Raw genomic sequence first — 12,987 nt, forward strand, 5'->3', positions numbered from 1 at the left:
TGATGGACCTGGAGCCATACTGATGGAACCATACTGATTGACCTGGAGCCATACTGATGGACCTGGAGCCATACTGATGGAACCATACTGATGGACCTGGAACCATACTGATGGACCTGGAACCATACTGATGGACCTGGAGCCATACTGATGGAACCATACTGATGGACCTGGAACCATACTGATGGACCTGGAGTCATACTGATGGACCTGGAGCCATACTGATGGAACCATACTGATGGACCTGGAGCCATACTGATGGAACCATACTGATTGACCTGGAGCCATACTGATGGACCTGGAGCCATACTGATGGAACCATACTGATGGACCTGGAGTCATACTGATGGATCCATACTGATGGACCTGGAGCCATACTGATGGAACCATACTGATTGACCTGGAGCCATACTGATGGACCTGGAGCCATACTGATGGAACCATACTGATGGACCTGGAACCATACTGATGGACCTGGAGCCATACTGATGGACCTGGAGCCATACTGATGGAGTCATACTGATGGAGTCATACTGATGGACCTGGAGTCATACTGATGGAGTCATACTGATGGACCTGGAGCAATACTGATGGACCTGGAGCCATATTGATGGACCTGGAGTCATACTGATGGACCTGGAGCCATACTGATGGACCTGCTGGATCCATTCTTTAGTGGAATTATTTTCATGTTAAATCTACGGATTCTCGGTACAGCAAGGAATCAAACCTGCTGTATGGTCAGTTTGGCTGGACCCATTCTGTAGTGTTTCCAGTTAGCTATGGGTCATTAGGGCTGATTTGTTTACTGCAGATGTATGTACTGACTTTGATTAGTGCGTTCATCTTAAAGGTGAGAGAACCCCCCGACTGTAAGTCACTCTGGGTACGAGCGTGTGCTAAATGACCATGTAAATGACCATGTGTTTCCTGGATAGTGAGCACTATGCTGCATCATTGATGGACACTGCACATCTTGGTTTGTTCTGTATGAATCAGCTTAGAATTTTTATTTTATTTTATTTTACCTTTATTTTACTAGGCAAGTCAGTTAAGAACAAATTCTTATTTTCAATGACGGCCTAGGAACAGTGGGTTAACTGCTTATTCAGGGGCAGAACGACAGATTTGTACCTTGTCAGCTCGGGGGTTTGAACTTGCAACCTTCCGGTTACAAGTCCACCGCTCTAACCACTAGGCTACCCTGGATAAGGGTGGTCCATCAGTATGGATAAGGTCTCGTGGATTCTTGCTGAGTTGCTGAAAATATTTCTCCAACAGTGACATGGTAGACGGTTGAAAATGCTTTCAGTGCTACATAATCTGGATTCTTCTATTGGAGCGTTCTATATAGCATGGTCAGAGACGAGGCCACCGCGTTATACCACAAGATCTGCTCTCTTTGCTGTCTCTACAATGCTGGCTTTCTAAGCTATAATCAATGGTTGAAGAGTAAGGGATATTACCAAACAATGATTATCTCAACCATTGTTCCCCAATAGGTCCTTCAATATGTTTCACATACCCAACAACTCTCCAGCAGAGACTGGAAATGGCTGGGTTCCAAATGGCATCTATAGGGCTCTTAGTCTGGGACGCCCAACCCCAGGCAACAGGGACATGGATCTGCTTTCAACGATGGACTCTTTTGGCTTAGAGGAGCCATGCCCACATCTCTACTCTATCCACTTAAATAACATACTAAATAGTAACTAGCAAGATGGAGATCAGTGTTTTTTTCTTTCTTTCAGGAGTGCATTTTGTGATTGGCTACTGGCAAATGTGCATCAACTATCTTCACTGAAAACCACTGCAAAGGCTTTGCCTGGAAACCTTTGGTTTTGAATCGCGACGTTGTGGCTTGTGATTTGTCAGAAGAGTTGCCTGTCTGAAGAGGACCCACCCCAGAAGTTGTCAAACGAGTCCGTCATTGAAACCCAGACCCTAGTCACTGTTGCCCGGGTTGGGTTTTCCAGACTAAAGGGGCTCTGGTCAAAAGTAGTGTGCACTATGTAGGGAATAAGGAATATAGGGCTCTGGTCAGAAGTAGTGTGCACTATATAGGGAATAAGGAGTACAGGGCTCTGGTCAGAAGTAGTGTGCACTATATAGGGAATAAGGAGTATAGGGCTCTGGTCAGAAGTAGTGTGCACTATATAGGGCTCTGGTCAGAAGTAGTGTGCACTATATAGGGAATAAGGAATATAGGGCTCTGGTCAGAAGTAGTGTGCACTACATAGGGAATAAGGAATATAGGGCTCTGGTCAGAAGTAGTGTGCACTATATAGGGAATAAGGAATATAGGGCTCTGGTCAGAAGTAGTGTGCACTACATAGGGAATAAGGAATATAGGGCTCTGGTCAGAAGTAGTGTGCACTATATAGGGAATAAGGAATATAGGGCTCTGGTCAGAAGTAGTGTGCACTATATAGGGAATAAGGAATATAGGGCTCTGGTCAGAAGTAGTGTGCACTATATAGGGAATAAGGAATATAGGGCTCTGGTCAGAAGTACTACACTATATAGGGAATAAGGAATATAGGGCTCTGGTCAGTTATGTTAATTGAATTAGTTGTTAGTAGAATTGAAAACAACTGTGTTGGTTCAGGAGGAGCCAGAAGAAGGAGGAATAATGATATATTGTTCACTAACACCGGGAAACAGGGTCATTTGGGATCAGCTTGACCCTGTGTATCTCCTGTGGTTATGTAGGGTGATAACAGGACATTGTAAGTAGAGTTAAATGCAACTGTTTTGGTCAGAGATCGCTCACAAATAAAGTGCATTGATGTTTCAGCCCTCTCTGTTCCTAACTCGTTGTTTCCTGTGTGTGTCTCCTGCTGTGGTTGTGTGGGTGACCTCAACCAGCTGTCTTCTAACCAATAGCTGTCTCTCCTGTTCTTCCTGCTGTGGTTCTCCCAGGTGGCTGCTCTGCTCTGGTCTTTACTCATTGTGTGTGGATCCTTGTTGAATTGCTCTCTGTTCTGTTCATGTGTTTCTCCTGTTTCTCCTGCTGTGGTCATTACACATTGTGTTTCTCCTGTTTGTCCTGCTGTGGTCATTACACATTGTGTTTCTCCTGTTTCTCCTGCTGTGGTCATTACACATTGTGTTTCTCTCCTGTGTTTCTCCTGTTTATCCTGCTGTGGTCATTACACATTGTGTTTCTCTCCTGTGTTTCTCCTGTTTGTCCTGCTGTGGTCAATACACATTGTGTTTCTCTCCTGTGTTTCTCCTGTTTGTCCTGCTGGGGTCATTACACATTGTGTTTCTCTCCTGTGTTTCTCCTGTTTGTCCTGCTGTGGTCATTACACATTGTGTTTCTCTCCTGTGTTTCTCCTGTTTGTCCTGCTGTGGTCATTACACATTGTGTTTCTCTCCTGTGTTTCTCCTGTTTGTCCTGCTGTGGTCATTTACACATTGTGTTTCTCTCCTGTGTTTCTCCTGTTTGTCCTGCTGTGGTCATTTACACATTGTGTTTCTCTCCTGTGTTTCTCCTGTTTGTCCTGCTGTGGTCATTACACATTGTGTTTCTCCTGTTTGTCCTGCTGTGGTCTTTACACATTGTGTTTCTCCTGTTTGTCCTGCTGTGGTCATTACACATTGTGTTTCTCCTGTTTGTCCTGCTGTGGTCTTTACACATTGTGTTTCTCTCCTGTGTTTCTCCTGTTTCTCCTGCTGGGGTCTTTACACATTGTGTTTCTCTCCTGTGTTTCTGCTGTTTGTCCTGCTGGGGTCATTACACATTGTGTTTCTCTCCTGTGTTTCTGCTGTTTGTCCTGCTGTGGTCATTACACATTGTGTTTCTCTCCTGTGTCTCTCCTGTTTGTCCTGCTGGGGTCTTTACACATTGTGTTTCTCTCCTGTGTTTCTCTCCTGTGTTTCTCCTGTTTGTCCTGCTGTGGTCATTACACATTGTGTTTCTCTCCTGTGTCTCTCCTGTTTCTCCTGCTGTGGTCTTTACACATTGTGTTTCTCTCCTGTGTTTCTCTCCTGTTTGTCCTGCTGTGGTCATTACACATTGTGTTTCTCTCCTGTGTCTCTCCTGTTTGTCCTGCTGGGGTCTTTACACATTGTGTTTCTCTCCTGTGTTTCTCTCCTGTGTTTCTCCTGTTTGTCCTGCTGTGGTCATTACACATTGTGTTTCTCTCCTGTGTCTCTCCTGTTTCTCCTGCTGTGGTCTTTACACATTGTGTTTCTCTCCTGTGTTTCTCCTGTTTGTCCTGCTGTGGTCATTACACATTGTGTTTCTCTCCTGTGTTTCTCCTGTTTTTCCTGCTGTGGTCATTACACATTGTGTGTCTCTCCTGTTTGTCCTGCTGTGGTCATTACACATTGTGTTTCTCCTGTTTGTCCTGCTGTGGTCATTACACATTGTGTGTCTCTCCTGTATTTCTCTCCTGTATTTCTCTCCTGTTTGTCCTGCTGTGGTCTTTACACATTGTGTGTCTCCTGTTTGTCCTGCTGTGGTCATTACACATTGTGTTTCTCTCCTGTGTTTCTCCTGTTTGTCCTGCTGTGGTCATTACACATTGTGTGTCTCTCCTGTATTTCTCTCCTGTATTTCTCTCCTGTTTGTCCTGCTGTGGTCTTTACACATTGTGTGTCTCTCCTGTTTGTCCTGCTGTGGTCTTTACACATTGTGTGTCTCTCCTGTTTGTCCTGCTGTGGTCATTACACATTGTGTTTCTCTCCTGTGTTTCTCCTGTTTGTCCTGCTGTGGTCTTTACACATTGTGTTTCTCTCCTGTGTTTCTCCTGTTTGTCCTGCTGTGGTCTTTACACATTGTGTGTCTCTCCTGTTTGTCCTGCTGTGGTCATTACACATTGTGTTTCTCTCCTGTGTTTCTCCTGTTTGTCCTGCTGGGGTCATTACACATTGTGTTTCTCTCCTGTGTTTCTCCTGTTTGTCCTGCTGTGGTCATTACACATTGTGTTTCTCTCCTGTGTTTCTCCTGTTTGTCCTGCTGTGGTCATTACACATTGTGTTTCTCTCCTGTGTTTCTCCTGTTTATCTTGCTGTGGTCATTACACATTGTGTTTCTCTCCTGTGTTTCTCCTGTTTGTCCTGCTGTGGTCAATACACATTGTGTTTCTCTCCTGTGTTTCTCCTGTTTATCTTGCTGTGGTCATTACACATTGTGTTTCTCTCCTGTGTCTCTCCTGTTTCTCCTGCTGTGGTCATTACACATTGTGTTTCTCTCCTGTGTTTCTCCTGTTTGTCCTGCTGGGGTCATTACACATTGCATTTCTCTCCTGTTTGTCCTGCTGGGGCCATTACACATTGTGTTTCTCTCCTGTTTGTCCTGCTGTGGTCATTACACATTGTGTTTCTCTCCTGTGTTTCTCCTGTTTGTCCTGCTGGGGTCATTACACATTGCGTTTCTCTCCTGTTTGTCCTGCTGGGGTCATTACACATTGCGTTTCTCTCCTGTTTGTCCTGCTGTGGTCATTACACATTGTGTGTCTCTCCTGTTTGTCCTGCTGGGGTCATTACACATTGCGTTTCTCTCCTGTTTGTCCTGCTGTGGTCATTACACATTGTGTTTCTCTCCTGTGTTTCTCCTGTTTCTCCTGCTGTGGTCTTTACACATTGTGTTTCTCTCCTGTGTTTCTCCTGTTTGTCCTGCTGTGGTCATTTACACATTGTGTTTCTCTCCTGTGTTTCTCCTGTTTCTCCTGCTGTGGTCTTTACACATTGTGTTTCTCTCCTGTGTTTCTCCTGTTTGTCCTGCTGTGGTCATTTACACATTGTGTTTCTCTCCTGTGTTTCTCCTGTTTATCCTGCTGTGGTCATTACACATTGTGTTTCTCTCCTGTGTTTCTCCTGTTTGTCCTGCTGGGGTCTTTACACATTGTGTTTCTCTCCTGTGTTTCTCCTGTAGGTGGCAGCCAGGGCCGGGGTGTACGACCTTCTCAACCAGCTGGGTTTCTCCGAGTTTGAGAACCTTCGGGACACGCCACTTGCCAGGCTCCGCTGCCGGTGGCAACGACAGAACATCCAATCACGTCCCTTCAGGGGGGCGTTGATCTGAGCTGAGGAGAGATCACTGTGAACCGCCAGACTATGGCTGTTTCTGAAGTGGTACTCTGTTCCCTGTATAGTTCACTACTTTTGACCAGGGCCCTCTGCACTCTAAAGGGACTAGGGTGCCATTTTATACAACCTATGTCCTCCTGTGATTTTTATTTTATTTTTATATATACCTTTAAAATTTAATAATGCTTTGTATTTTGAAATGTAATAATGCTTTGTATTGTTACCCTCGTATCACTCTGATACTGTATTATTATAATACTGCTTTTTACAAACCCACTACCAATGTTAATTAGTATTAGAATGGATGTTTCAGTACTGTCAGTCGGTATTTCCTGGTTCTGATGCTTCTGCTCTGACTGCCGCCGAGATTCAAGCTGACATTTTTACGTCTCATTTGCTCTATTGTTCCATTGTTAATATAGGAGGAGAATTCATTCATATTTTGCCCCCTTGGTGAGAACTGCCTTACTAGTATGGACCCTATAGGTTTACTAGTATGGACCCTATATGTTTACTAGTATGGACCCTATAGGTTTACTAGTATGGACCCTATAGGTTTACTAGTATGGACCCTATAGGTTTACTAGTATGGACCCTATAGGTTTACTAGTATGGACCCTATAGGTTTACTAGTATGGACCCTATAGGTTTACTAGTCTGGACCTTATAGGTTTACTAGTATGGACCCTATAGGTTTACTAGTATGGACCCTATAGGTTTACTAGTATGGACCCTATAGGTTTACTAGTCTGGACCCTATAGGTTTACTAGTATGGACCCTATAGGTTTACTAGTATGGACCCTATAGGTTTACTAGTATGGACCCTATATGTTTACTAGTATGGACCCTATAGGTTTACTAGTATGGACCCTATAGGTTTACTAGTATGGACCCTATATGTTTACTAGTATGGACCCTATAGGTTTACTAGTATGGACCCTATAGGTTTACTAGTATGGACCCTATAGGTTTTATCAGAGGAGGTTTATATTCACCTGGCAGAACAAACAGCTTAGTCATTAGGGGTTGAAATGAAGGGTTAAAGTAGGGTTACGTTTAGGGTTAGAAACCAGGGTTATGTTAAGGTTAGTTTGAGGTTATGTTAAGGTTATTTTGATGTTATGTTAAGGTTAGTTTGAGGTTAAGGTTCGTTTGAGGTTATGTTAAGGTTAGTTTTAGGTTATGTTAAGGTTAGTTTGAGGTTATGTTAAGGTTAGTTTTGAGGTTATGTTAAGGTTAGTTTGAGGTTACGGTAAGGGTTAGAGTTAGGGAAAGGCTTCAACTTTTGGGCTAGCGGAACTCCACCTCCGTAAATATTCTGCCAGTTAAATAGACACCACCTTAATCAGAAGACAGTATTAGTCTGTACTAGAACGTATTGGAACGTTTCTCCAGTTTAAAATATAGTTGAAACTACAGACTTTTAAAACAAACAGCTTCTTTGTTTAGATGGAATACATTTCTGTTACTTTTAATCGACATACAGTATCGGTTGTCTCCAAGTCCACTCCCAGGTATTCGTTTGCCAAACTGCTGTAGATGCTGCCAAAGCTAAGCTTCTGCTCTGTGTTTTACTGCTGTTTGCATGTGCCTCAGTCCTCACTTCTTCACAGCGGTTTCTCCTCTCATTAAAGGGCTAATCTGCGTCAGGTTCATCCATCTTTTAGATATATTTTTCCTTCAATAATGATATATACCAATTGATCCTTGAAGAATAGAACTTGTAAATGGCTCGAGTTAAATCCAACTGTCGTACCCCATCAGAACCCCAAAATATACGCTTGTTTTACTCCAAGGTTTGTAAAAGAATGTCAATGTAAACCCTGTATAGCCTCAAAACATGGTTAAACTATAATGTTGATATCATGGATGGTCTGTCCTTGTATCCATGGCTCTATGAATTTGAGTGGTTACATTGTTCCAGCCCCGTCCCTCTGCTTTTTACCAGAACAGTGGTGGCATGGACACTTTGTGTGCTCTCAGCTGTGAATTCCCCCTTTTTAAAGGGTTAATATGGGATTGAAACGACAACGAAGCAGTCTCTCTGTCACCTGTTTCGGTAAACAGCTGAGGGATGGACCTGGAGAAATGGAACCACACAGCAGTCTGTCTCTCTGTCACCTGTTTCGGTAAACAGCTGAGGGATGGACCTGGAGAAATGGAACCACACAGCAGTCTCTCTGTCACCTGTTTCGGTAAACAGCTGAGGGATGGACCTGGAGAAATGGAACCACACAGCAGTCTCTCTGTCACCTGTTTCGGTAAACAGCTGAGGGATGGACCTGGAGAAATGGAACCACACAGCAGTCTCTCTGTCACCTGTTTCGGTAAACAGCTGAGGGATGGACCTGGAGAAATGGAACCACACAGCAGTCTCTCTGTCACCTGTTTCGGTAAACAGCTGAGGGATGGACCTGGAGAAATGGAACCACACAGCAGTCTCTCTGTCACCTGTTTCGGTAAACAGCTGAGGGATGGACCTGGAGAAATGGAACCACACAGCAGTCTCTCTGTCACCTGTTTCGGTAAACAGCTGAGGGATGGACCTGGAGAAATGGAACCACTCTTAAATTCACAGACCGAGCTCTAAGCAGTGACCATATGTGTACTGATCCTGGATTCTTCCTTTTGACTGATATCTCTGCATGCTTGGAACAGCTGCTGAAGCCATTGATGCAACCGACTCATTTGAGGTTTCCAACTTCAGTAAAAGGTGTGTGTGTGTCCCCCCCTCCTCTTAGGATATTGGATGTGTCCCAAATGTCACCCCATTCCAAACAGTAGTGCACTACTCTTGACCTGGGTCCATTGTGCTCTGGTGAAAAGTATTGCAGTAAGTAGTTGTCCCCCCCCACACGGTGTCCTCTTCTCTCCCGTCTCCTGCCGTCTTCTATTCTCTGTTGTTATGAACTGCATTTTAAGGTGTTTTGCCAACAAACTATTATGAGTATATTTAGAAAATCTAAGCGACCGTTCGTACTTCAAGTCAGCCTCTCCAAGAACGGATACGTTTTTTTATAAAAAAAATGTATATGTAAATATTGTTCAGTAAATAAATGCAGTTTGTTTTCACAAAAAGTCAGTTCTGAGGGCTTCTGGGAAGGATGTGTCCTTTAGGAGGAAAGCTATGGCCTGAGGGGACAGTCTGTATGTACTGTCACGCCTTGGCACTCGTTGTTATGCCAAACATGTTTTTCTTGACAACGACAGCAGTGGAGTTAGCAAGAGCACAAACAGATCTGGGATCAGGAATGTTACACCAACAAAACAACAAACGGTTTATCATTAAAGCACATTAATGCTTTGCAATGGTTATCAAATGTCCACAGACAGGAATCCACTTCAGCTAGTATCATGTATTGTGTCAACTGTACCTGATACTTATATTTTCTAACGTATTTCCAATGTCATAATGGACATGCTTTAGGAGCCCATACGGTAGATCCTGCAAATACAGACAGACAGAATACAGTGGTAGTCTGTGGAACCACAGTAGTCTGTGGAACAACAGTACTCTGTGGAACCACAGTAGTCTGTGGAACCACAGTAGTCTGTGGAACAACAGCAGTCTGTGGAACAACAGTAGTCTGTGGAACCACAGTAGTCTGTGGAACAACAGTAGTCTGTGGAACAACAGTAGTCTGTGGAACAACAGTAGTCTGTGGAACCACAGTAGTCTGTGGAACAACAGTAGTCTGTGGAACAACAGTAGTCTGTGGAACAACAGCAGTCTGTGGAACCACAGTAGTCTGTGGAACAACAGTAGTCTGTGGAACAACAGTAGTCTGTGGAACAACAGTAGTCTGTGGAACCACAGTAGTCTGTGGAACAACAGTAGTCTGTGGAACAACAGTAGTCTGTGGAACCACAGTAGTCTGTGGAACAACAGTAGTCTGTGGAACCACAGTAGTCTGTGGAACAACAGTAGTCTGTGGAACAACAGTAGTCTGTGGAACCACAGTAGTCTGTGGAACAACAGCAGTCTGTGGAACCACAGTAGTCTGTGGAACAACAGTAGTCTGTGGAACAACAGCAGTCTGTGGAACCACAGTAGTCTGTGGACCCACAGTAGTCTGTGGAACAACAGTAGTATGTGGAACAACAGTAGTCTGTGGAACCACAGTAGTCTGTGGAACAACAGTAGTCTGTGGAACCACAGTAGTCTGTGTGGAACCACAGTAGTCTGTGGAACCACAATAGTCTGTGGAACCACAGTAGTCTGTGGAACCACAGTAGTCTGTGGAACAACAGCAGTCTGTGGAACCACAGTAGTCTGTGGAACCACAGTAGTCTGTGGAACAACAGCAGTCTGTGGAACCACAGTAGTCTGTGGAACCACAGTAGTCTGTGGAACAACAGCAGTCTGTGGAACAACAGTAGTCTGTGGAACAACAGTAGTCTGTGGAACAACAGCAGTCTGTGGAACAACAGTAGTCTGTGGAACAACAGTAGTCTGTGGAACCACAGTCTGTGGAACCACAATAGTCTGTGGAACAACAGCAGTCTGTGGAACCACAGTAGTCTGTGGAACCACAGTAGTCTGTGGAACCACAGTAGTCTGTGGAACCACAGTAGTCTGTGGAACAACAGTAGTCTGTGGAACAACAGTAGTCTGTGGAACCACAGTAGTCTGTGGAACAACAGTAGTCTGTGGAACAACAGCAGTCTGTGGAACCACAGTAGTCTGTGGAACAACAGTAGTCTGTGGAACCACAGTAGTCTGGAACCACAGCAGTCTGTGGAACAACAGCAGTCTGTGGAACCACAGTAGTCTGTGGAACCACAGTAGTCTGTGGAACCACAGTAGTCTGTGGAACAACAGTAGTCTGTGGATCAGGCTGGTGTGAAATGGTCAACTTGTAGAAACAACTCTTACTGTAGGTTTGCTGTTTGTGAACTGAATAATTCCAACACAGCCTCGCATGCGTCCCAAATGGCCACCCTATTCCCTTTTTAGTACACTGCTTTTGACCAGGGTCCATAGGGAATAGGGTCAGAAGTAGTGTAGTGCGTAGGGTATAGGGCACCATTTGGGACACATGCCCCTGTCTCACTGTGGGTGCAGGATCTGTTTTGCATTAGAGGGCTGGGGGATGACTGTTTTATTGAGGAGTCTTGGGTCGTATTCACTAGACACCGAATGGAAGAAAACAGACCAAAACTTGGAAAGGACGACCTGAACTTGTCCAATCAGAAACGCACGTTTTCGTTGGCAAAACGTTTTTCTACGGTGTGCACACATGAGTACGACTTAAAGCTGTCGCTAATGGACTGTGGAGGGGCCGGACTTCAGTCTCCATGAGTCATAACCATAAAGGGATTGGGGGGGGGGGGGTTTGTGATGTCATCGGGCTCGATCCACTCCAGTAAGAACCGAATGGTACGTCCGGCCGGATGGCCTTCGGCAAACATGTACATGTGGAAACTGCCACGTCAACTATATTCTGGTATCAATTGGTAATGGTTACTGATACTCTTTCTCCATTGGCAGGACTTCCTGGGTGGCATTTGGCCTCGCACCCGATTCCCTGTATTGTGCACTAATGTTGACACATTTTCTACGTAGTGAATAAGGTGTGATTTGGGATGCACATACCTACTATATCTTACACCCACAGGAAGGGCTGTATAATAATGTGTTCGTGATAGCAGCAATGCATTCCTGCTTGTAATGCAGCCATCATTCAGCTTTGAGAAACACATCCCATGTCCAATATACCATGTTCTGTACCTATCATCGTACATTACTATTTAAACAGCCACGTTATCTCTCTCCTTATCAAATACATCGTACATTACTATTTAACCAGCCATGTTATCTCTCTCCTTATCAAATACATCGTACATTACTATTTAACCAGCCATGTTATCTCTCTCCTTATCAAATACATCGTACATTACTATTTAACCAGCCACGTTATCTCTCTCCTTATCAAATACATCGTACATGACTATTTAACCAGCCACGTTATCTCTCTCCTTATCAAATTCATCGTACATGACTATTTAACCAGCCACGTTATCTCTCTCCTTATCAAATACATCGTACATGACTATTTAAACAGCCACGTTATCTCTCTCCTTATCAAATACATCGTACATTACTATTTAAACAGCCACATTATCTCTCTCCTTATCAAATACATCGTACATGACTATTTAACCAGCCACGTTATCTCTCTCCTTATCAAATACATCGTACATGACTATTTAAACAGCCACTTAACCAGCCACGTTATCTCTCTCCTTATCAAATACATCGTACATGACTATTTAACCAGCCATGTTGCTGCATATGAGTTGTTATGAAGGAGCTATTAGGAGTGTCTATATAAATGTATTTTATTTTAATGTTGTCCAGTACAGAGATGATGGGGTTTATGTTCATTTCATTCCATTGCATTTTGACTTCATTGTTTAATTTTTTTTTTATAAAGCTAAATAAATATGAAAATGAATTCATCAACAGCATTTGTCCCTTTTTTGTTTGTTGTGAAAATCGTTCCACTAACTGTGCCTCATTATACTGTACTGCCTTTCATTGTTTTAAATCTCTCTTCTGTTATTAAACCCAAAACAATGTGTCTTCCAGACAGCTTGGATTTTCCTGCCACACACATTCTCTAAGAAATTATGTTCCAGGGGAGAGATTTTCCTGCCACACACATTCTCTAAGATATTATGTTCCAGGGGAGAGATTTTCCTGCCACACACATTCTCTAAGATATTATGTTCCAGGGGAGAGATTTTCCTGCCACACACGTTCTCTAAGATATTACAGTATGTTCCAGGGGAGAGATTTTCCTGCCACACACGTTCTCTAAGATATTACAGTATGTTCCAGGGGAGAGATTTTCCTGCCACACACATTCTCTAAGATATTATGTTCCAGGGGAGAGATTGTCCTGCCACATGTTATCTAAGCCGAGCGTAACTGCTGTGCTCTG

General features: G+C 43.8%; 1 protein-coding gene across 2 annotated transcripts in view; it reads left to right on the forward strand.

The window, feature by feature from the left end:
• Positions 1 to 7,906, forward strand: part of LOC110516810 (paladin) — a 160,428-nt gene extending 152,522 nt beyond the window's left edge. For both annotated transcript variants that reach the window (XM_036959867.1, XM_036959868.1), the window contains exon 20: positions 5,885 to 7,906. In XM_036959867.1, coding sequence (XP_036815762.1) covers positions 5,885 to 6,034 — 150 coding nt within the window. In that variant the 3' untranslated portion in view covers positions 6,035 to 7,906. The remainder of the gene's footprint in view (positions 1 to 5,884) is intronic.
• The last annotated feature ends 5,081 nt before the right edge of the window (positions 7,907 to 12,987 follow it).

This window comes from Oncorhynchus mykiss, chromosome 23 (genome assembly GCF_013265735.2).
Source record: "Oncorhynchus mykiss isolate Arlee chromosome 23, USDA_OmykA_1.1, whole genome shotgun sequence".
Taxonomy (NCBI): Eukaryota; Metazoa; Chordata; class Actinopteri; order Salmoniformes; family Salmonidae; genus Oncorhynchus; species Oncorhynchus mykiss.